The sequence below is a fragment of the Hylobates moloch genome, unplaced genomic scaffold (assembly GCF_009828535.3).
Source record: "Hylobates moloch isolate HMO894 unplaced genomic scaffold, HMol_V3 SCAFFOLD_3, whole genome shotgun sequence".
NCBI lineage: Eukaryota > Metazoa > Chordata > Mammalia > Primates > Hylobatidae > Hylobates > Hylobates moloch.
Window position 1 is genome coordinate 82367991 of NW_026652278.1, and position 25898 is coordinate 82393888.

Below are 25898 nucleotides of genomic sequence, written 5' to 3' on the forward strand. Positions count from 1 at the left end.
TGGACAGCCAATAGGTCATTTCTCAGGGTGGCTGGGGTGGCTTTACTGCTTTGCGACCAGTCATAGACTTACTGGTTCACTGGGCCCCAGTGAGGCCCTAGTACACTCAGTTCACAGCCACCACTTCCCAGGATGTCTAAATTCAGCTGACACTCTTGGTACCCTTCCCAGACCCCTCAGCACTCACTGTTCCCATCACCCTGCCAGTGGTCTCCTTCTTCAAGCATCTGCATCTGTCCCTGAAGGCTGACTCTGTCTGCAGAGTTTGGTCCATGTGAGGATAGGCCAGAAATGTCGGTTACTCCCCAGAAAGCAGTTCTCAAAGACTTGGGGGGGTGGGAGTGGGTGGGTAGAGCCCCAGCCTCACTTCTTGGGTGAGACTCCTCTGATTCCTGTTCTGCACTGTGTCCAGAAGCCCCTGTGGGAACTGAGCCAGGATGCCTGCAGCAGCAATCCACTCACTAGCACGCCCGGGCTGGCTTTCTTCCCTTCTTTGACTCCCTTCCTCATGCCAGATCCTTGTCTCAGGCTCTGCTTCTGGGGGAGGCCAAGCTAAAGAAAACACTGGCTGACAGCAGAGCCGGCCCTGCCATGTACACTGGCTTCCCTGCAAGGCCCTTTTACTTCGTGCATTAACAACGACATTGTCAAACTTGGAAGTTTAAAATATTGTTTTGTAACTGCTAACTTGACAGTAGAGTAGTTCTTTAGGCAAAATTATTCCCCTTCCTCCTGCCACATCCCAATTCTCTGCCTTGGAATTTATAATCATCCTTACTTAAACATTCTCGACCTGTGCTAGTGTTTTTCCCTGGCTTTATTTCCAGGTATTGTGTTTAGATTTTCACCCTGAGATGTTCCCATTGACTAGTTTCTTTCCTTGCATTTATCGTGAAATTAAAAATCCTCATTTCGCATTACCCAAAAGCTTATTGTCCAGATAATTGATGGGACTTTCTAATTTCTTCCCCATGTGAGTATCCTGTCGATTTGGCCCACATTTCCGAGTCATGCCTGGAGACTGTGCTGGGCTCCTGCGGGAGGAGTGTCATGAAGGTCCGCCCTTCCCAGGCCAGGGGCATGGCAACACCCCCACCAGGGCCGCAGAGCTGGAAGGTGCTCAGGCCTACCTGGGCTGATCTCAAAGAGGTGCTTCCCTGGGTCCTCGGGGCCAGGAGGAAGATCAGTCACCTGTGTCCCTTGTAGAGAAATAAATCCCTAAAAAGGAGGCAAACACAAACACAGGGAGCATGAGATGATGGGGAGGGGACTGCTGTTGTCAGGGTCCCTGGAGAGGAGAGGTTAGGACCTGGGGCCCTCCAGGTCATGGCTGGGAAGGCTGGGCCTCAGGGAGGGGCACACACCTCCTCTCCCAGGGAGAGATGAGGCCTACTCAGGGTCCCAGGTGGATTAAGGTGGACACTGTTGTCTGCATACATGCTTGGAGGAGCTCTGCCCACAGGCAGGGGGAACTCTGGAGCAGGGAGGGAGGCTCCCACCACTGGGAGCGCCTGATCCAGTGTGCCACCTAAGCCTTTCTGGGCCAGCAGGGTTTTAGGCTGGACAGGGTCAGGGAGAAGCCTGGCACTCTGGCTCCTGAGGCAACATGGGGGAAAGGATCAACAGATCTGTGTGCATCCAGTCCTGCCACCTCTTGGCTGGGTGAGATTTCATTTCTTTACCTATGAGATAGGAGTCAGCTACCACGTACACGGTACCCCACTACAGAGAGTGCCAGGTGCCTGGGGTGCATGTATATGCATGACAGAGGGCGGCTCCACCTGCTCTCTAGTGCTGAGGTCTGGCAGCCGGGCTGAAAGGTGCAGAAAAAGAGCATGAGGTATAGGGATGGGGAGGCTGGCTTTGAGTCCCAGCCTTGCACTTCCAGGCTGTGTGACCTCAGGTAACCCGCTCAATGTCTCTGAACCTCAGTTTCCACATCTGCAAAATGGGACACTAACTCACATGTCTCAGGAGGGTTGAGATGCCAGATTCCCATGTGGTAAGTCCTACTCAAGAGGATGAGGTGTTATAACTGCTGTGATTGACCGTTCCCCAACCCCCAGGCTAGGCAGGGCCTCCTTTATCCTCCCTCTGTATGTCAGTGATTATGGGCTGTGCTGAGGCCTTTATTTCATTCATGCTTGGTTTTGCTCAACTCAGACTTGGTATGGCTTCACTACACATTTTTGGTCCTCTCAATGGGAAACCCATTTTGAACTCCATCCCTGCAACCAACTACCTGGGTTCAAATCCTGGCTCAGCTACAGGAACGTTGTTCAACCTGTCTGTGCCCCAGTTTCCTTATCTGTGAAACAGGAATAATAAAATACTTTGTGGGGATGTTCAGAGCATCAAATGAATTAGTACTTGGAAGTTCTTAGTACTTAGTACTGGTACACAGTGAGAACTGTGTGTTTGCTAAATAAATGCCTGCTATTATGGTATGTCAGGGCTCCACACCTAGTGGGGCACCACATCCCTGTGTCTGCATTTACCGAAGTGAGGGGCAAAGTCACCTGCTGTATCCAGGTCGCCTCCTGCCCCTACCCCCATGTGTACTCACAGAGTACAACCCCCCAATATTTTCCAGGCAAATCCTGGCTTTCACAGGGTGATGGGAGCCTCCCATGTGCTGCTGGAATCTTGTGCTGCAAGGACACATGGAAATGCCTCTTCTCATTTAAGCAACGTTAATGTGGAAAGGCAGAACATCGTCGTTACCCGCAGATGCTTGCTTTAGAGGAATTACAGCAATAAACCAGAGAACCAGCTGGTAATCTTTGTAACTGAATTAATGGTTACTTTCTTGCTAGAGAACTTGGAGCTACTGGAAATAAATTAGGATCACAGCCCCAGGATGGAGAAATGTGCTCATTAGAGGGTGTGGGTGAGATCCGTCACTGGCTAATGGGATGCATCTCGGGCATTTGCTGTTTCAGTAAGAGTCCCTGTGTCATTCATTCTGGGTACTTTGCTATTTTTTTTCTGTGTCCCAAAATCTGTCATCCATACAAGCAGAGTAACAATATTGACATTGACATTGCTTTCTACTATAGCTAAATGGAAAAGCAGTAATAGTTTCTGTTTATGAAGACTGTACTATATTCCTGGCTCTTTGCCTAAATTATTGGATTTAATGTAGAGACCCCAGGGGGGTAGATACTACCATTCCTGTCTTCCCAGACAAGCAGACAGAGCTCAGGAAGGTGATGCAACCAGCCCTGTGCCCACAGCCCACAAGGGTGTGCTGGGGACGTCAGCTCAGGTGTGCCCAATGCTGGAGCCCCAGGCTTTACTCTTTGCTTCCCTATCTTTATCATGGCAGCCACCAACTGACTTTGTTTGCAAGAAGCCACAGTGGAGAGCCAGGCTGTGACTATGGGATCCGCTGCTCACTTTTCAGGGGAATCCCAATGTGCCCCCCACCACTGCAGAGGCCCTAGCACTGGCCCTCGGCTGCCCAGATTCCTCTGCCTCCCACAGGTCAAGAATGTGGCTCTGGGACTGGGTGGGGGTTGGGGGCCTGGGGAGCAGAGGGAGTCTGCTCTGTGGTCCCTGGTATGACATTTGCTAAGACTGTGATGAAAAGATGTGAATGGAGTCAGAATATAGCATTCAGCTGAGACACTCAGGGTAGGTCTCAACATTGAACATGCCTTGGAGTCACCCCAGGCCTTGTTAAAACACAGAGAGCCTGGTGTTTTGGTGGTGTTTAACAATGGGGTCTCTGAAAACTATAAAGTACCCTGATTTGGAGTGTTTGCTAACTTCAGTGATATAAATACCCTCCCCCTCCATGGCCCATTTTGTGACGTCATTGCATGTGGAGCTGAGAAGAGATGCACCATAGTGTTTGCACCACACGGATGCAATGGATGTCAGTAACCTCCAGAGCTTAAGACATAGTATGTGAAGTCATAGTACATTAAGTTAGGAAATGATATATTTTGAATACTTTTTAACCTTTGTTTTTACTGTAACATTTATCGGTAGTTTTTTGTGATTTAATATTATTTTTCGTTTTTTTGTTTTGTTTGGTTTGTTTTGTTTTGCTTTTTTGGATCTTACTCTGTGGCCCAGGCTGGAGTGCAGTGTTGCGATCATGGCTCACTGCAGCCTCTACCTACTGGGCTCCAGTGATCCTCCCACCTCAACCTCTACTTGGGACCATAGGTGTATGCCACCATGCCCAGCTAATTTTTGCTATTTTTAAATTTGCAGTAGAAACAGGGTTTCCCTATCTTCCCCATGCTGGTCTCGAATTCCTGGGCTCAAGCAATCTTCTTGCCTCAGCCTCCCAAAGTGTTGGGGTTACAGGTGTGAGTCACACCACCCGGCCTGATTTAATTTCTAATAATGTAAGTGTTCAGTCAGAATAGTGCTGGACCCCACCCTTGAGTTTCTGACCCTATAGGTCTGGGGAAAGTAGGACCATTTGCATTTCTAACCATTTTTCTGATGCTGACAGCCCTGGGGAATACACTTTGAGAACCACTAGTCTAGGGAAGGTGGCCAGAAGATGACACCTTTTTCATGAGCTCACTCAGCACCTTGGTTTCCTTACCTGGAAAATGAGGACAATAATAGTATCTGCTTCATGAGGCTGTCGTGAGGATTAAATGATTCAATATCTGGCCCCAGTGGCCTTTGAGAGCCTGTTTTTTGGCCAAGATTCTGTGCTTTAGACACATGCAGGTCACAAGAACCAATACCTGCTTCTAGCACCTCAGACACTGCCCTCAACTATGAGGGTCCTGGGAATTCTTTGAGGAGCCCAAAGTGAGTGTCAGCACTTTGCCAGCTGGCCTTCCTACTGTAGTGCCAGGTCAGGGCTTAACCGTTTGTATCTCAGAAGGAATCAGGCACACAGTTTGCACCTAGAATGGCAGTTTGCAGACGGGCACCTAGGTACAGAAAGAGTGTACAAACTCCAGGCACATGATAGATTTCCACAAATGTTGGGCCCTTTCCCCCTTCCCCATGTGTCTGAGCTCATGTTAATTTGCTCTGTTAGCGAATTGCTCAGCCTATGTATCTAAGTTCCTCCTGAGAGGCTGCAGCTGACTTAATGCATCTCTAGCTCCATACAAATGCAGTCCATTGGTGTAAGTAGCTAATGGACAAAGAATGTGCCATTTTGTCTGCATCTAGGAGGGCTCAGTATTTGCAAGTTTTAGACCTTGCAAAATTGCTTTCAAGAAGTCTTTATCAAATTATGTTTCATCAAAAGTGTATGAGAATGCCCATTTCTGTATGCTGTTCCCATTGCATAGTCATTAAGTGCTGATTGTCCTTTTAAATGGAGAATCTTATGACATATTTATTGACTGTTTGTATTTCTTCTATTAATTCCTTGTTAACATCCCTTATCCACTTTTCTATTGGGTTGTCTTTTATTTTAACAATATATTTTTAACATATTTATTTATATTGGATAACCCAATATGTCAAAAAAATCAGCATTTCAACAAGTAATCAACATAAAATTATTAGTGAAATAGTTTACATATTTTATAGTAAATCTTTGGAATCTACTTATAGCATATCAGATTTACATTCCAAGTTTTTATCAAATATATGTGATCTATATTTCGATCTTATCAAATTTGAAGTAGATTCATGTACCCAAATTGTTTCAGATATACTGTAGTAGTTAGAATAATGGCTCCCCAAAAGATATGCCTGTCCTAATCCCTGGAACATGTGAATATGTTATGTTACATGACGAGCATTTAATTAAGGTTGCAGATAGAATTAAGTTTGCTAACCATCTGACCTTAAATCTAGTAGTATTAGAACTCCAACTTAATTATTCTATTTCAAAATTGTCTGGCTATTCTAGGCCCTTTAACTTTCTATATGAATTTTAGAATCAGCTGGTCAATTTCTATTAATAGAAAAATGCCTACTGGGATTGTAATTGGGATTGCATAGATCAATTTGGGGAGAATTGACATTCTAACAATAATAAGTCTTCTGACCAATGAACACAGTATAACTCCTCATTTATTTAGAGCTTTCATTTTCCCCAACAATAATAACTCATTTTTTAGTTCAGTAGATTTTTGCAGGCTTCATCAGATTTTTGACATAAACAATTATGTTGGGTATGGATACAGTTTTACCTCTTCCTTTCCAATCTGAACAACTTTCATTTCTTTTTCTTGCCTTATTACACCAGGCAGGACTCCATGAAAGTGTTTTATGGAAGTTGTGAGAATAAATATCATTATCTTTATCCTGATCATAGGGAAACAGCTTTTAGTCTTTCACCATAAAGTATGATATTAGCTTTCAGTTTTCCATAGATAGCTTTTCACAGGTTTAAAGAAGCTCCTTTGTATCCCTGGTTTGTTGAGAATTTTTATCAGGAAGCAATATTGAATTTTGTCAGATGCTTTTTCTGAATCCATGAGATGATTATTTTTTTCTCTTTCATTTATTAATATGATGAATTACATTAATAATTTTCAAACACTAAATCAACCTTGGATTTTTGGGATAAACCCCACTTTGTCATTATGTATTTTCTTTTTTATGTATTGTTAGATTCAATATGCTAAAATTTGGTTGAAAATTTTTTCAACTGCGTTCACAAAGAATATTGATCTATAGTGTCTTTGTCTTGTAATGTCTTTGGCTAGATTTATATAGGGGTAATGCTAACCTCATAAAATGCACTGGAAAGTATGCTTATTTTGAAATAGAATAATCAAGTTGGAGTTCTAATACTACTTGATTTCAAGACATTGTAAAGCTACAGCAACCAAAACAATGAGATATTAGCATTAAAATAGACAGATTAATGAATGAAACAGAATAGGAAGGTCAGAATAGACCCATATATACCTCCATATCTATCTATCCATCTATCTATCTCCATATATGGATAATTGATTTTGACAAAGGTGTAAAGGCAATTCATTGGAGAAAGGATAGTGTTTCAACAAATGATGGTGGAGCAACTGCATATCTGTGTGCAGAAAAATGAATCTCAATTCATACCTCACACCATATATAAAAATATACTCAAAATGATATACCTAAACACAAAATCTGAGACTATAAAACTTCTAGTAGAAAACCTTTATGACTTTGGATTAGACAAAGAGTTCTTGGATGCAACATCAGAAGCTTGACTCAAAAAAGAACCAGTTGATAAATACGACTCATTTAAATTAAAACAAACTGCTTTTCAAACACATTAAGAGAGTGAAAAGACAAATTACATACTAGGAGAAATATCTGAATGTCATGTATCTGATAAAGGACTTGTACCCAAAATATATAAAATACCATCAAAATTCTATAACAAGATAACAATCCAATTTAAATAAATAGGCAAAAGATTTAAACAGATAATTACTACAGAAGATATAGGATTGGAAGATAAGCTCATGAGATGATCTTCAACATCATTAGTAGTTAGGAAAATGCAAATTAAACCCATAATCGGATACCACTACATATCTATTAGATAAAGTAAAAAGACTGACCAGACTAAGTGTTGGTGTGGATGCAGAGGACCGAGAATTCTTGTACACTGTTGGTGGTAATGTTAAACGACAATCACTTTGGAAAACAGTTAAGCAGACTCTTAAAAGAGTTAAACACACTGCCGGGGGCAGTGGCTCACACCTGTAATCCCAGCACTTTGGGGGGCTGAGGTGGGCAGATCACGAGGTCAGAAGTTCGAGACCAGCTTGACCAATATGGTGAAACCCTGTCTCTACTAAAAAATACAAAAATTAGCAGGGAGTGTTGGCATGTGCCTGTAGTCCCAGCTACTCAGGAGGCTGAGGCAGGAGAATCTCTGGAACCCGGGAGGCAGAGGTTGCAGTGAGCCGAGATTGAGCCACGGCACTCCAGCCTGGGCAACAGAGCGAGACTCCGTCTCAAAAAAAGAAAAAAGAAAAAAGAGTTAAATATACACCTGGGATATGACCCAGCCATTCCCCTCCTACTTATGTACCCAATAGAAATGGAAGCACATTTCCCTACAGAGATTTGTATGCAAATAATTGCAGGTTTATTTCTAATATCCAAAAATTCGCTATAACGCAAATGGCCTTCACCAGGTGAATGGATAAGCAAATTGAGGTACCTGCATACAGTGCAATACTACTCAGCAATATGAATGAATGAACTCTTAATGCACGCTGCAACATGGATGCTTCTCTAAATAATTATGCCACAGGAAAGAAGACAGACAACAAGCCAGAGTACATACTGTGTGATTCCATTTCTATAAAATTGTAGAAAATGAGAACTAAGTGGACCAGCCTGGGGTCAGGGGTCAGGAGGGGCAAAGGGAGTGGGAGCAGGGATTCCAACGGGATACAAGGAAGCTTTTGGCAGTGATGGACACGTTTGCTGCCTTGGTTGTGGTGATACTGTCACAGATGCACATCTATATTAAGACTTACCAAACTGTGCCCATGAAATATGTGCAGTTCATTGTATGTCAATTATACCTCCATAAAGCAGTTAAGAAAAACCGAGTTTGATTCAGTTATCAAAAAACTTTTAGAAATATGTATTTGTTTCCTAACAGATTACTAAAAACGTAGTGGCTCAAAATTTATTTTCTTACAGTTCTGGAGGTCAGAAGTCTGCAATGGGCCTTACCGGGCTACAGTCAATAGCTGGCACCGCTGTTCCTTCTGGAGCTCTAGGGGAGGATCTGTTTCTCACTTTTTCAGCTTTTAAAGTCTTCCTGCACCCTTCCACCATCTTCAAAGCCAGCAGCCTCACATCTTTAAATCACTCTGACTCTGACCTCTTTGTCTGCCTCCCTTTCCACTATAAAGAACCCTTGTGATTATATTAGATTCACTTGGATAATCCAGGATAATTTTTTTTTTTTTTTGAGACAGAGTCTCGCTCTGTCCCCCAGGCTGGAGTGCAGTGGTGCGATCTCGGCTCACTGCAAGCTCCGCCTCCCAGGTTCATGCCGTTCTCCTGCCTCAGCCTCCCGAGTAGCTGGGAGTACAGGCACCCGCCACCATGCCCGGCTAATTCTTTGTATTTTTAGTGGAGATGGGGTTTCACCGTGTTAGCCAGGATGGTCTCGATCTCCTGACCTCGTTATCTGCCCGTCTCGGCCTCCCAAAGTGCTGGGATTACAGGCGTGAGCCATCGCACCTGGCCAATCCAGGATAATTTATTTAAGGTCGGATGGTTAGCAACCTTAATTCTATCTGCCACCTTAATTAAATGCTTGTCATGTAACATACCATATTCACATGTTCCAGGGATTAGGATAGGCATATCTTTTGGGGAGCCATTATTCTACCTTATACTACAGTAGACTACAGTATATCTGAAACAAGTTGGGTATGTGAATCTACTTCAAACGTAGATTTGATAAGATCTAAATACAGATCACATATATGTGATAAAAACTTGCAATGTAAATCTGATATGCTATAAGTGGATTCCAAAGATTTGCTATAAAAGATGTAAACTATTTCATTAATAATTTTATATTTATTACTTGTTGAAAGGCTGATTTTTGGACATATTGGGTTATCCAATATAAATAAATAAAATATGTTGTTAAAATAAAAGACAACCCAATAGAAAAATGGGTAAAGGGTGTTAACAAGCAATTAATAGAAGAAATACAAATGGTCAATAAATTTGTCATAAGATTCTCAATTTAAAAGGACAGTCAGTACTTAATGACCATGTAATAGGAAGAGCATACAGAAATGGGCATTCTCATACACTTTTGATGGAACGTAATTTGATCAAGACTTTCTGAAAGCAATTTTGCAATGTCCAAAACAATTGTAAAATAAAGTGTCCTGTAACCTTGTATTGAATTTTAAGAATTTGTTCTAAGGAAAAACAAATGCACAAAAATGGATGCATAACAATCCTCAATGTAACATTTTTTACTACATAAAATGAGAAATGACTTGTTCATCTGTCAACAGAGGAATGGTTAAATCATTTCTGGTAAGGCCATACCAGAATGAGGTACAAACAAAAGGTTTCTAAGATGAATTGCTAAGAAATAAGAACACCAGAAAAATAATTTTAATACAATTCCATCCCAGTGTCTATTACTGTCCTCTTCCCAGAGCCCACAGGTTACATGTTAATGTATAGAAATAGCACAGAAAACTTACACTCTAGGAGGGAGTGGTGGGAATGGTGAAGGAGCTTTCATGTTTTGCCCTATCCTATTTGCATCAACATAAAATTTAAACAACGTTAAAGTTGAAGAGGAAAGCAGTCAGCTAATTCATGCAGCACTGCCCATGCCCAACTCATGTGCTGCTGCCATCTGATTACCATCATACTCTCCGACCTCATGTGTTGGGGCCAGGCCAGCCTGCACAGTGTTTCTTCAGCCTAGAATGCCCATCCATCATTTTCAGGAAACAAAGAGTGATTTTCCCTCTCTCTTCTGCAAGCATTTAGGGTGACAGTCCCCTCAAGCTTCCGCAGACTGAAATAAAGTGGCAAGTACTTTCCAGGTCCTCTGATCAGGGTCTGCACACATCTCTGCCTGCAGGGAGCCCCTGCCCACATCAGGAGACTGCCATAGCTCATTTTGCAAAGAATGATCTGTCTTGGGAACAGCTCCCAGAACACCGGATGGTCTGGAAGCCTCAGCTAAGTCCAGGAGAATAAATGAGATTAACAACAGCAACAGCAACAATGATTTCTACTCACATGTCTCTAGTCAGATGTCTCACACCCAGAACTCACCCAAATCGTAAAAAGATAAGCACCCATTACATAATAAATCCGAGATCCTGTAAGACTGTCATGGAAACCTCACAGGTTTTAGCCCCAGACAGATCTGGTTTCAATCCTGACACCACTGCTTAGTGATAGTAAACTTCAGGATAAGTTTAGCCTCAGTTTCTCTGTCTGTTAAATGGGGTAGTGGCATCTCCCTCACAGATCTCTGAGAATTAAACGGGATCGAGTGAGCAGAGCGTATGGAATGGAGCTGGGCTGTAGCAGGTACCCAGGATGGCAGCATCCTAAGAAAGGGCAGTGCTGCAGAGGTTTTGTGTGAGTTCATGACTGGGGGTCAGGGTCAGACAGGTCCTCCACCACCAACACCTGTGCAACCTGGCTGAACTTCCGTTTCCTCCTCTGCAATGTGGAGGTGTTTTGAGGATTTCCCCAGGTTTAGAGCCCAGTGAGAGTAAAGTGCTGTTGCTGTGATCATGCATTATCATAGGGCCAAGGAGAAGACTCTGTGCATGAACATTTTATAGGAGTGGGAATAGATAGAAACACTTAGAATTATTACAGGGTTTGTAATTACTGTGACATTGCCGCTTAGGTAGAACACAGACAAGTGTGTTCCAGCCTGTTCCACCAGGCTGAGGCCTGGTTTCTTTCTGTGTAAAAATGAAGATATTTGTCCCAGATTTGTCACTGGGCCATCTGAAATAGTGCTGTGTATGCACTAGGGGCCTATATAAATATGAATTATCATAATTATGACCTCAAAACTCATTTTGGCCACTGTATCATTTGTTTGGTCTGTTTGTAGAAACAATCTCCCCTCCCCTAATAATACCACTGCTTGTGCCATGAAATGAGGTGTGAAACAGACTTCAGGAGTCCTAGCATGGTGAAGGCAGGGCCCTGCTTCCTAGTGTGTGATGACAGTTCACGGGGACCTCCTGCAGGGCCCGGGATGTCTGTAATCCTCCTATCGGCCAGCCTTTGGAGTTTGCAACAGTTTGAGGTCTTTGCAGTCTGAATTCCGCACTTTTCAACATGATCAAAGACTGGCTCTCTGGGAAGTCTTCATTTTTCACCTAGTCTAGGAGACTGCCTGAAGAAACAACTTCTGCAATTCTTCTTACCAAGTCTCCTGATAAAATCCTCCACAGGCAGCATCTTGGAAAACGGCAGGCATGTTTTAAAAAGCAATTGCTCAGGGTTCCTTATCTCTGTTAACTCTGATTGGGGCCTCAGATCAATCTTAAAAACCTTTATCCACCTGACACCCAACCAGGAACTGAACGTCTCTGAGTAGTACATAAATAATACAGATCAGAATGAAGTTCAGTGCCAAGGAGGGAAGCATCCTCCTTGCTTCCTTATCACACAAGCCTGTAGCCATGCCCCATGACTGTCCAGAATACCGATTTAAAAAGGCATTGTAAAAATTGGAGACAATTGAGTTCTTGGTAAAGGAACGTTCCCTCCCTAAGGAGTTGAGGGCAACTCCTGGACATAATTTGTCCAGCTTGTTTCCTTGCCAATGACTTTGTCTTGAAGCTTCTTCCAACAGATTCCACAGTGACACCACCAGCTGTGAACCTGTGAACTCCAAATGCTCTTGTTATGATCCACAGGTCTGCAGTCAGCAGATCAGCCCTGGGAACATCCTGCTTCTTCACTGTGTCATGAGGCTATCCATGGTCCTTTTAGAGAATCTTCAGCACATTCGGTGTGCCACAGGGACAGTGTGTTGAGGTCAGCACCATGTTCTGCAGAGAGCAGGGGCTTTGAAGGCAGAACACTGGCTCCCTGCACCTTCCCTATCCCTCCCAACTGGCCACAGCCCCTAAAGCCCTTACTCTCAGGGCTGCACAGCTCAGGCCCTGAGCCTGTGGAAGTCCAGCTTGGAGCCATGAATGAGCCCAGGGCCTGGGGCCTGAGACCTGGGATAGACTTGCAGCCTAAGCTGGAAACCCTGGTGGAGCCCTCAAGAACCTTCAGGTCTCAGAGCTCACGGCCTCTTCCAAACCCCAGGGAGTGCCCTTTTCAGGGTGAGTGCGTCCTCTTTGCAAAGTTCTGGTTGCTCTGTTGTAAGCCAGGACCTTGCACTAGACTCCATACCAAACAGCGTGCCTGTGACTTGCCCTGAGTCACTCCTGGGGTCTACCCCTTCAGGCAGCCTCATCTCACTGGATTCCTGAGCCCTACAGAAGACCCTGCGGTTGAGGCTGCTCTACTGGTCCTCACCCAGTGGCCTTGGGCTCAGCCTCTCTTCCTCTCGGTCCTGTCATTCACCTGAACATTCTAATGCCTGCGACCATGCTCATGGGAATGAGATGCCATGCCACGTTGGGAAGAGTCACTAGTACTAGTGTCCCGGCCTTGGTGGCAGCCCGGGGCTGGGTGCTGAGTAGTGCCACAGGGACGCAGCAGGATTAATGTGGAAGGGACTAGTGAACAGAATGCTTACCCAGGGGAGCTCCTGAATCCTCTAGTGTTTAGCTTGCCCTGGGAGAAGGGAGGAGAGGCCAAGGTGCACGTGATTTTACAACACATTTGGGGCAGACCATTAGTGTCATTAAATCTCCATGGGCTGCTCTCTGAGTGTCCTTTGTGCTTAGGTTGGGGCCATGGGATGGGGTTCTGGCCAGTGGGATTGGGCAGGAGTGACAGCATCCACTTCCAGTCCTGGTCCTTTCAAAACTGCCAGTGACCTCCAGTCCAGTCCTCTCTCCTATCTCTCCCCCTGAGTCAACCTTGGTGACCACAGAGAAAGATGAGGCCAACATCTGGCCCACCACAGACATTACTACAGTGAGAGGTAAACTTTTATTATGTTTAGCTGCTGGGATCTCAACGACATTTAACGTTGTTCATTTTACTAATTAGATGTTATTCTGAGAAAATAAGTGTTAGAGAATTTTGTCCTTAGCTGATCACGTGGCCACATGAACAAAGAAGTTATAAAATCATAGCACTAATTAAACATTGTATTTCCATGCTGGTAAATCCACTTAACTAATAATGCTGATTTCCTTGCTCCTTGGATTGGATGTTGGGAAGGAAAAAGAAAGGAGAGGTCAGTCTCATCTACTTTGACTCTGGGGGCCTTGGGCTGATGGGAGCTGTCTTACTCTGATGGTTAGAAGCACTGAGCATGGCATGTCTAGGTTCTGGCTCAAGCTATGATGGCCGTGTAGTACCCGCTTCCTGCCTCACTTTTTGGACTGGAGCATCGGAGGGAGCCCAGAAAAAACTGATCTAGATCACTGTCCAAGAGGGGTTGTGGACCCCATGCCCAGTCCTAGCTGAATGACATGCCCTGGGCAGCATGAGATCCTGGGAGTGTGCAAATGACCCTGCTTCCTCCTTGGCTTACTGGACCATATGGTAGGCCTCTTTGCCCCCTGAAGTACCTGGTGTTCCATGTAGAGGGGCTAAAGGGGAAACTCAGATGAGCTGAATCCCTCTGGCTGTCCATGGCGTTTGGTGGCTGCATCAGACACTGCAGTTGAGGCTGGTTCACAGGGAACCAGCCCTCAGAGGGCACGTGCTCTGAGCCTCTCCAGAGGGAGTGACCACCCACTTTTTGGTATTTTCTCTGATCTGGGACTCAGGTGGATATGGGCGTTGACTGCTGCACCACTGTGATGCTCACTGTCTCCGCTGCTCTTCAGAGCCTGCCGGCTGGGTGTGAAACAGCCTCTCCGGTTCCTCCAGAACTGGGAGCTCTTGGTAGGTGCTGCCTGGCCCCACCTCCACCAGGAGGAGCCCATGGGGACACAGGGCCTCTCCACTGCCTGGGTTGGCAGCACTGAACCACCGCCCTGCTCTTCCATGCCATGGTCCCTGCCATGTTTTCTGGGGTTGCACAGTGTTTCCAATCTTCTCTGTCCACAATGAACAGACCCAGCTGCTCAGACTGGGAGCACTGGTGCTGTCCCGTCTTGTCCTGAGCCTAAAAGCACACTCTTGGAAGATTTTTTTCTGCTCAAAATACACTTTTGGGACATGTTGATTCTAGGTCCAGGGCCCCTCCTTGGAGTGGGTGGGGCCCTCCTTTGGCTGAAAATGGTTTGATTCTGTCTTATTTCTGGGAGGCCCTGAAACTAGTGCTATGCTCTGGGATATATGGTGTCTCTGTGAGAGAGGCTGCCATGCTGCTTAGTTGAGCACAGGTTAGCCTGAGTAAGATGGTATAGACACTTTTGCATTGACCTGCCCTGGCTGTGCCAGGCTGATCTGCTGAGTCAACTGCTGCCAAAGGGCACTGGCTGCATTTTGCTGAGGAAGGCACACCTCATCCCTGTCTTTAGCAAAGACCACAGTCCATTTGGGAAATGTACCCATCATCCTCGGCAGCCCTTCCAAACCACCTCCATTATGCTGATCAACTGTAACTCAGTATTCCACCAATGCATTAAGGAGCTAGAATGCTCCAAACACGAAGAAACATAAGTTATGCTCTTTTGAAAAATGAATAAAATATGTTTCCCATGCTGCTTCAGTGTTACTTGATTCATTTTTCTGCCTTGTGATTGATAAAACTCATAATTTAATTATCACTTTTCTACCTGTTACTGTAAATTAACTGGGTTACAATGAAAGCCAAAGGACTGCTCTATTACAAGTGGGAGAACTTTAAGTGCTGTAAACTAATATCCATGCTGACTTAAATTAGCAGACCCTGAGAGAAGCTCATTACTACCGGTAACACTGGAGGAAACACAAAAGTCATTTTTAGAAGGTGAAGATCCGTCTTGTAGGCAGTATAGCTCTGGGTGCAAAACAATTCGGGGGCAACCAAGACATTGCCACTTGTAATTTATTTGGTCTTGAGGTGTCATCAGGCTTCTTCTAACTTGATTTCCTTTTCCTAGAACAGTGGCAGAATTTTGCTGTCCATACATTAGTCCCCAGGTATTACTGGTGCTGTCATTTCAGGGGCCTGCTCTCAGAACCCTGCAGGATGGTATAAAATAAACCTTAAAATGTATTTTTGTATGATTACTTAAATCTTGTGTTTTTCTTTGACATGCAGAAAAAATGGTTTTAACTAAATATTGTTTGAAATTTGTTTAAAAACACGGCTGCTATTGCCAATTTCAATTTAGTAAATAAATTTATATTTGATTTAAAATAACTTGCTTGAATAGAATTTTCATTTTGATGTGTTTAATAGTGGGGAATTATGGTTCTAAAATAGCTGCAAAAATACAGCATCCCTTTAAAAAAGCCACAAAGTCTCATAGTTGAACCTAAATAAATGATACCCCTCTCTCTTTTTATGACTCCAATGAGTAATTCTTCACGGAAGAAGCATTTCAAGTTGTCCCCCAGGATATTTTAAAAAAGGAAATATCTGTTGTTTAATTTTTCTTCTGCAGCACTAATGGGAGTGTGAAGCTCAGTTCCTAATTAACTCAAGGTGCTCTCTAACGTGCTGCAGAAGACACTTTTCAATTATTGCTGGCTTATCCTGGAGCAGAGAGGGTCTGGGGGATGCATGAGAGCCTGTCTTTTATGCTTAGGTTTGTTTTTTTCTGAGTGTAGATAGATCAACTGAAATTTTCTGTGGCAAGATCTATGGGAGCAGCTTGGGAGGTAATCAGTTGCTTGTTCTTTTGTGGACAGAGACTTACAGGTGGGAAGTAGGAAGGAGGGAGTGAAGTCAGACTCTTCAGGGCTTCTCAGGAGGTCAGGGGCAAATTCACCAAGAGCAATGAGATCCATGAGTGACCCTATCTTCAAGGGCCCCATGGCATCAAGGTCTGCATCCATCAGCTCTCTTGCCACCAACTGTGTCTCCCCAGAGACCTTCACCTGGCCCAATAGTGGAGTCAGGGTTCCAAACACTCTGCACAAAATGGCCATTGAAGACTGCCAGGGGCGCCCACAGTGGGACTTCTGGGAAACTGCCCTGCTCTGGCCAGACCTCCAGAGCATGCCTGCTTCTTTGGCCTTGTTTTTGACTCATCTAGGGTGGAACTTCTGAAAACTGCTAGGATTTGGCTGAATGTAGTTCTTGTTCCTCCATTCCTCTTTGCCTTATAAGGTCTCAGATGAACTTTTGACTTCTGGAGTTGAGAGGGCTCTTGGAGATCATCTCTGGCCAACCTGCTACCCAGTGGTCAGCTCTTCTCCAAGCCACTTAGCCTAGTGATAGTCTGGCCTCTACTTGTCCAGCACCAGGGACTGGAGCCTGCTACCACCAGTAGACCACTCCATCAGAATGAAGTGTGGAATGGAGTGTAGAAGACAAATCAGGGAATCTGTTCATTTGTCTTCTGGTCTTGTTCATATGAGGATTCAGAGCTTCATATACTGTCCCTTGGCAAGATTTCTTTTCTCCAGATGACTTATTCAGTTATTCCTCCTATGGACAGGAGTTTGGACTCCTCTTGCTGCCCTGTTCTTGAAAATATAGTGCTTTGAGGGGACCGTCACTCTCCAGAAGTGACCTGGTCTGACCATGGAAAAGATTGGTGGGGCTTCCCCTCCCTTGTTCTAATTTCTATGCATCTTAAGAAAGTCGCCTAATCTCTTTGTGCCTTAGTTTCCTTATTGGGACAGTGGCGATAGTACTCATTCCTAAATTGTTTCAATCATCTACTGCTGTGTAAGAAAACTCCAAAACTTATTGCCTACAAAATAGTGATCCGTTATTTGTCATGATACCGTGGCAGGGATCAGTGGATGGTTCTTTTGCTCTATATAGCTTAGTCCAGAGTCACTGACACAGTTGCATTCGGCAGCTGAGCTGGGCTATAAGGTCCAGGAAGGAAGGCCTCACTCATTCATCTAGGCCGTGTGGTTTTTCTCCTCGTCCACGCTTCCTCATCATTCTGTGGTCTAGTCAAACATTCTTACAGCATGGTGGCGGCTTTTCAGAGCAAAGCAGAAACGTGCTTGGTTTCTTAGGGATGAGAACTCAAATTAAACCCTAAGGCCCCCACCTGACTAAATAAATACACTCTTGGCCAAGGGGAACCTAGGGAAACCTTAAAAACTGAGTTCCTGGCTGTGATAGGAGGTCAAACATGCCTTGCTACATCCTTCTTCAGTTTAGACACCGCATCCGACCAGCAATGTTACAGTAGCGATCATACAACTGACTTTATGGCAATAAGATACCAAATTATAAATAAGACCCAAGGCCATTCCAACCAACAGTTAAGTCATACACCCCTACACTTAAAGAATAAACAATGTTCTAACTGCCACAGGTTTTTCTTTTTCTCTAGCAGTTAAACAGGTACTGGCCCTAAGAAACAAGTGCTAAAACAATTGTAGTTCACCATTAGACCTTGACTAACTGACCCCCAACCCCTGGTCCACAAGTCACAACTACAGCTTTGATTGGACAAGAGATGGATGTCAGTAACTTTCTCCTGATAAAAGACCACCAACCATAGGCCGGCTCTGACTGGTTAACAAGAGGCTGCACATGGAGGGCTTTCAGGTCCCTGCTTCACCTATTGCTGTATAGGGCCTACCTGCAATGCATTTAAATGTTAAGCCTCTGCTCCGGAGTGAATATGAATCACATTTAATATGGATGTTCAGTAGGCACGCGTCAGGACCCTCTTTGTGAATATTCGTAGCTCCTCCTGTAACCCTACTTAGCTAATCTGCTCAGCATAAATTCCTGCCTTACCATCCATTCCCTCAAAGTGCCTGCCTTTCCGGGTCTACCAGAGGCTGTGCTTCCCAGCCTGCAGATGGCCAGCCTGCAGGTTGCAACGCTTTACGAAAACTAAGATCTCCTGTCTAAATTTATAAATTGTGTGATTTTTAAGTTAACAGAGACCAAACCTGGAAATGGCACAGCATCGCTTCTGTCTTATTCTGTTCGTCAAATAGTCACAAAGACAGCTCAGATTCAAGGGGAAGGGAAACAGACTCTGCTTGTTGGGAGAAGGGGCAGGAATGAGTGGCAGCCATCTTTGGGATTATCTACCACGTATCTTGCAGAGTTGCTGTGGGAATTAAAGCAAGTTAATACGTGCAAGACACTTAGAACAGAGCCTGGTTCAGCAGATATATAAAAGTTAGCTTTTATTTAGATTCAAACTGTTGATCAAACTCACGAAGTAAGGCAGAGGCGAGGTTGGAGCCATGTTGCCTGCCCCTAGACTCCACTGTTTGATTGTGTTGAATGATTTGCTAAACCTTCACTGGGTGAAGTTCCACCCAGGGGAGAAGGCCACCACTAGGGTATTTCCAACATGGTTTACCGCATGAGTTTACTCTCACCGTAGTCCTATAAGGTAGGTGTGGCTATTCTCAACTTACAAGGAGGAAACTGAGGCTCAGAGAGTGAAATATCTTCTCTAGTTACCAGCTAGAACCATCCTGGTTACTCACGAGAAATCTGCCATTTTTCTCTATCATGCAAGATCCTGTAATATGACATGCTAAAATTTAGATGCCAGGTATTCGTGGCAGACCTACCACCTACTAGTCTGGACTCCTAATCAAGAAAGGGAGTGAGGACCATCTGAAGGGCTGGTCTCAGGGAGCTCTGCATGTTCAGGCAATCATTGTTTTCTAGATCTGCAACTTCCTTTTTGTATTTCATATTAGATGCCTTCGCATGCTTCTTGAAGGTCTTTCATTTCAGAACCCATTCTAAGAATTGTAACAGTCTTATCTCTGAGTATTTAGGCAGCACTGACAACACTATCAACCACAGCAACTTCTATTTGTCCAATGCTTAGTGAAGCCACAGCCTCAAAGAACCACACCAAAAGTAGGAACATGAGGGCTTCAATGATCTTCCCAAATCTATAGATAGTAGGTGGTATAAATGGGACTTGAAGCCAGGTATTCTGGTTTCAAATATTATGGTTTTTTCCATTATAGTATGCAAGCTTTCATTCTACCTTTTTGAGCCCCACATTCTCCACCAGTACAATGGAAATTCATTGTGCCTGGCCTTGTGGACATGCTGTGTGAATGTTTATTGAACAAGTGTTTATTGAGCTTCTACTATGTGTCAGACATTGTTCTGGATACTGAGACACAGAAATAAACAAGATAGACAAAAACCTCACCTCGATGGGCTTACAATCTAATAGGGAAGGCAGTCAATAAGCTCTTTGCCAATTCTCAGGCACTTTACAAAAGCAATAAATTATTTTTCCATTGAAGATCTAATACAAATCTGGGTCACACTATGCACTCATTCATTCCATTTATTTGTCTTCATTTATCCATTCATTCATTCAATTATTCATGTAAGCATCCAATATTACTGGATACCAATTATGTGTCAAGTACTGCTAGGTAATAGGAAAAGAGAAATAATAAGACAGATTGAAGCCCCACCTGAATGAGGTTTATGATCTAGAATGGAGAACAGAAATTAAATTGAGGAAGTGTTATAAATAACAACAGCAATATCAAAACAGTAATGTAATAATAATAGTAGTCACATCCTCTTGGCTGGTTTGAGTAACAATTTACAGCTTACGAAGGATGCACAATTAGAGTTTGCTAAATCAACTTGAGCTGGGTGGAGGTTATGAGGTCTAGAAGGAAGGGCATCTGACACAGAGGTGGTCCTGTGAGCTGTGAGCACAAGATGAGCTCTGACACCTGATGGCATCTTCATCATACCCCCAGGTGGTGCTGAGATGAGGGCCATGGAAGATAGAGCCAGCCAAAGGTGTGAGGTTTTTGTGGGCAGACATTAATGGCACAGCAGGGGGTTGTCCTAGCAGTCTCACTGAACTTGTGTCAACCTTCAGGCGCTATCTGAGAGTGAGTACCTGTTAGTCTTGGCCTGATGTCAGCCCTTCAGTTTCCTCATTTGAGAAATGGAGACAACCCAGGCATCTACTCCAGGTCAAGGACTCAGGGAAGGAGCGTGATATGGTTTGGCTCTGGGTCTCCATCCAAATCTCATGTTTAATTGTAATCCCTAGTGTTGGAGGTGGGGCCTGGCGGAAGGTAATTGGATCATGGGGGCGGTTTCTCTTGAGTGGTTAGCACCATCTTCTTGGTGCTGTCCTCAAAATAGAGAGTGAATTCTCATGAAATCTGGTGGTTTAAAAGTGTGTGTGGCATCTCCCTGCTCTCTCTTTTGCTCCTGCTCTGGCCATGTGACATGACTGCTCCCTCTTCGCCTTCTGCCATGATTGTAAATTTCCTGAGGCCTCCCCAGAAGCTGAGTAGAGGTCAGTATCATGCTTCCTGTACAGAATGCGGAACTATGAGCCAATTAAACCGCTTTAAAAAAAATTATCCAGTCTCAGCTATTTCTTTACAGCAATGGGAGAATGGACTAACACAGAGTTCATGAAAGCAACATTTTGTTTTTTTGTTTTTGTTTTTGACGTGCAAGTTTGGTAAACAATGAGCTGGGGAATGAAGATTCCCTGCAGGCTGAAATATTCCTGTGACCTTCAAGCTATGGGATAGGATGGCCTCTCTTTCTTCCCCTGAGGTTTCCTCTTTCTTAAAGATTTCTGGTTTCTGACTGTCCAATATTAATGTTCCACTCCTAGAAGTGCATGTGCTTTCCCATCCGTCTTGTCTTTCTCCCCACCAGTCGCAAGCTTTTACTCAATTACGTCAAACTTTAAATCAATCTTCTATGGCTCCTTATTGCTGAGCTTCCCTCACTTATTCTCCTGGAAAAAAAAAATAAAACATACAACAGAAACCTAGCCTGCTCTCAAAGTGATTTTTGAATTGCCTCTTCCAGAATGTAATGTTGCATCAGCCATGGCAGGTAGGTGGGAGGGGGAAGAGTGGATTCCAAACTCCACCTGCCATGTTCCCTCCCCCTGCTTCTTCCAAGGCCCCCAGCCCTCGTTCCAGCATAGTGAGGATTTTCTTGGCCTCAGCTGATATTAGAACACCAGCCCCATCTAAGTGGCCTTTCTGCTTCCAGCCTGGTCCTGGCCAGCCCCTATCTGTGCTGCTGCAGGATGACTCTCCTCTTGGGGTTCTGATGGCCAAGTATAAGCAACCTACAACCTTCACCGACCCCTATCGCAGCCCATGGAGTGCGGACCTAGATCCTGGGTGTGGCAGTGAAGCCCCTCTACAGGCGTCCTCTAGTCCCACATCTGCATTTTGTGTTCCCGCCTGTAGGATGAGCATCCTATGCCCTATGTCAGAGACTATGGGCTCCCCACTGGGTGTGGGCTGCCAGACACATAGCATCTGTGGACCTCCCACACCATTCCTAGGTTCATTTTAAACACATCTTCCAAGAACCTCCAATATGCCAGGGCCTCTTCAGAGGCCAGAGTGGGGCTCAGTGGCCCTTTCTAGAAGAGGGAGCCCCTGGCCTGGCCTCCTCATTCCCCTCCTGGTCATCCAAAGAACCTCTAACGCTGTGGCCCTGCTGCATTCCTTTTTTTTTGGTTTTAGTTTTTCTTTTCTTGTTTAAATTTTTAAAATACTTTAAAATATGGACTTACATGAAGATAGTCTCAACGTGAGAAATTACAGTAACACAGAAAAAATGCAAGCTCACCCTGTCACCAGCTCACTCCCCTGCCCCACATCCCTGCTCCATGGCTCTGATTTGTCTTATCTGTACGCTCAAAATCTCAAAAATAAATTATTTCCATCTTATTTCACTTTTTTTTTTTACAATGAAAGCTACACTTGCACATAGTTTGAAGAATCAAGAGTCCTACACGGCTTAGCATGAGGCAGCAAATTCTTCCTCTGCCATTGCCTGCATCTGTCACCACGTTCTATGCTTTCAGATGAGGTTTCTTTTCTATCTTTTTCCTTTTTTTAAGATATTTATTTCTAATTAGTATGCTTATGTTACTCCTTTTTGATTTTACATTTTAGTCATTGTCTGTGGAATTCCTAGCAGGGGCAGTGAGATTTTGCTTTCTGCCCCTTCTCCACCCACACCACCCCCCTCCCCCCACCGCCACCCAACCACATGCCTTCCCAAGCCTCCACGGTAATTTTGGTTATCTCAGTTAGTATTTAGTGTTTATACTCCCATCCTGGGGAATTTATTTCAAGCGTTTCTTTAAAGACTTTTGTTCCTTCATTTCTCTCTTTCTAAAACTCCTTCTAGTCGGACATTGGGTTGTCTCTCTTATTGTCCTCTTCTTCCTAGGAGTGTCAAGTTTTCATCCAACCCTTCTTTGGAGTTTTTATTCATGATATCTTATTTCTGACTTCTGGGGATGGGTTCCTCCTCTGACTCTTCCCTATTTATAGATTCTCTCTGAGGATATTACAGTAGTTTTGTATAACAGTTTTCTTCCCCCTGCACAGTATCTGCTCCCTGCAACTTGCTTTTTGTTTTCTTCCTGTTTTTGTCTTGGTTCCTCAAATGAGAGTCTTTCCTCGAATGTCTGCTGAACCAGGCCTATCACTCCCACTTGGGAATGGTTCTCTATGGAGCTGACTGGGTGGCATTGGAGGATGGGGAGGGCATACACAGGGGGGTCCACCACTGCCATTTTACTGGAGAACCTCTGGAGAAATTTACTGGAGAAAATTCATCAGTTTCCTTCCTGGGGGCTACTCCTGACTGCTGGGGCTTGGAAACCAAATGTGGATGGAGACTGGGGGCTAAGGAGCTGGTCTGCACCTGATGTTCACCCAACCTTCCTGTTCTCTAAGATATTCCAACAAGAAAGGGCCAGAGTCCCCATTCTAAAGGGATCCCTTTTATTCTCAGAGAATAGAACTCCAGTCTTACAGCTGCGGCAGGGCGGGCAGTCACCTCTTGGCAATGGATTGTTCAGAAAATCTGGAATCTAACTGCTCTTTTTTGGTTTTTTTTTTTTTTTTTTTTTTTGGAGACAGAGTCTCACTCTGTTGCCCAGGCTGAAGTGCAGTGGTGCAATCTCGTCTCAACCTCTACCTCCCAGGTTCAAGCAAGTCCCCTGTCTCAGCCTCCCGAGTAGCTGGTATTACAGGCATGTGCCAGCACACCAGGTTAATTTTTGTATTTTTAGTAGAAACAGGGTTTCATCATGTTGGCCAGGCTGGTCTCGAACTCCTGACCTCAAGTGATCTGCCTGTCTTGGCCTCCCAAAGTGCTGGGATTAGAGGCGTGAGCCACTGCGCCCGGCCCTTACTGCTTTTTTTAAGTTAACCTTCACCCAGTGCTCCTGTCCTGAGCTCCCGTTTTGCCCTCATTTCCAGAGATATCTAGTCCTGCCAAGCCCAAGTCTTTGAGGAGTTTTGTTTTGCAAACCAGACAGCTTCCGTGCTCTCCTTTGTGCTGGTTTGGGATTTAGCTGTCTTGGATCAGCTAAATAAATCAGCAGGCTCTCCCTCGTCTGTTTTCCTGCGTATAGAATGCTTTCTCCCATCATGTTCTTTCCATCTAGTTGTGCTTGTGCCTTTAAAAACATCCTTTAGTGCTGTTTCATGAAGTTTTGTGATGTGGAGGAGCCAAATGTGACTTTTAAATGTCACCCTTAACTGGAAGTTTGAATTTGAGTTTTGGTTTTCTCATTAACTACAGAAGTATTATGCAGTGCGTGTGTGTGTGTGTGTCTGTGTGTGTGTGTTTGATCCTCGCTCTCTCATGCCTGCACACTCTCCTCAATGTCATTTTGTTATTAACTTGTCTTTTTTGCTTTAGTGTTATTGACAGTGAATGGGTCTCTGGTTTCATTTTTTTGAAAAAGTCTTTTTTTTTAAAAGGGAAACAATGAGTGTTCTTTGTTTATGTCTTCCTCAAAGCTATGTCATTAGGAACATAAAAGTTCACAGCTCCTCTCTTTTCTCAGTAGATTATCTATATTAGGAATTATATCTCTCTGTTCCCCTTTTTTCTTAGCATCTTGAATCCTACTTTATTTGATGTTACTAAATTTGCTTTCTTTTTGCTAACATTTACTTGCTTACCTTTTTTCCCCCATTCTTTTGCTTTTTAATCTTTTTGTTTATTCCTCTCTCTTTTTTAGACCCAATCTACACTTTCTATTTTAAGGGATAGATGAATCTAACCTATTCATGTTTATTATGAGAAACAAAATGTTTGTATCTTCTTTTGCTGTCTTATTTATTTGTTTTTTACTTGTCTTTCTTTCTTGTTTTTTTTTTTTCCTTTCCCCCATTTTGTCCCATTTGCTCAACTGATCACATTTAATTTTTTACTTTTTTTTTTTTGGTCTTAGGTTTCGGAAGTTATACTTTCCATGTCTATTTTGTTCCATTTCTATTCAAAGCCAAGAAACCCACAACAAATAAAGGACCGAGATAACTAGACTTAAAGTGAGTTCCCAACAGTGGAAATAGACCAGGCTGATCAACAAAGAATGTGGCAGGAGTTTTCATGACTCAACATTCCAAGCACAAGCTAAAATCACTAAGGTTTAAAAAACCTGGAAGCCTTTACTTGTGAAACTGTGGGATCTGTCTGCTAGAAACCCTCAGGGACAGGTGCTGGGAAAAGCTGGAGGGACAAGGGTGCACTTTCAGGCTCTGCTGTGACATGCCTTTGCCTGGTCTTTCCACCTGAGCTTGTGCAAGCTGCTTCCTCTTTCTCCGTCTTGAACTGTCTCGTCTCTATGCTCTCTGTCCTCTGCTGACCCTCCTGCCAGCAAGATGGGGAGAGGGGAAGAGATCGGGCTTTGGAGAGAGAACAAGGAATGTGGGCTGGGAGTGATTCTTCTCCTGTGTTGTGAGCTCTGCGCAGCATCAAATGTGGCTGGATATCCCTCTTCCCGACAGTTACATCTGCTGGTGCAGCCCGTCCTACAGGAGAGTGCTGACCGGCTGGGCCCCCTGTCACTGAGAACAGTGAGCAGGGCATATTTTTCCAGGAACCAGATATTGAGAATTAGTCTATTACATGCCGTTCATGCAATTAAATAGAAATTTGTGAGGCTATGTTGCCAGCAGCTGTGCAAGTTTGAGATCATACTGTATAAGCTGAATGAATCAAAATTGACTGACAGTTGCCTTGAGATTGGGAACCTGGGCAGTGGGGTGCCATAGAAGCCAGGCTTTGTTGGGGGAAATGGGAATAAGTTTTATTGCCCCAAGAGGAATTGGGAGTGAGTGCCAGCCAGACCCAGAAAGGCCACAAGAGCTCTGGGCAGATGATGGCATCTGCTGGGAGATACTGGCCCATCTCATGATCCAACGTGCTCCCTGGCAATAAATGCCCTGGTCCAGTTTGGATTGGGCTTGAGGGCTGCTCTTGTGTCCTGGCTGGTGACTGCGGATGTCCATGCCTCCAT

At 44.3% G+C, this 25898-nt stretch overlaps 1 protein-coding gene across 10 annotated transcripts in view; it reads right to left on the reverse strand.

Moving 5' to 3' along the window:
* The window catches only part of ARHGAP22 (Rho GTPase activating protein 22), a 209160-nt gene that overhangs the window by 107462 nt on the left and 75800 nt on the right, over positions 1-25898 (reverse strand). For 8 of the 10 annotated variants that reach the window (XM_032141987.2, XM_032142012.2, XM_032141992.2 and 5 more), the window contains one exon: positions 1131-1218. In XM_032141987.2, the coding sequence (XP_031997878.1) occupies positions 1131-1218 (88 nt within the window). Of the gene's footprint in view, positions 1-1130; positions 1219-19917; positions 21345-25898 lie in introns of those variants that run through there. The other 2 variants (XM_058436478.1, XM_032142041.2) reach the window with 1 other exon arrangement.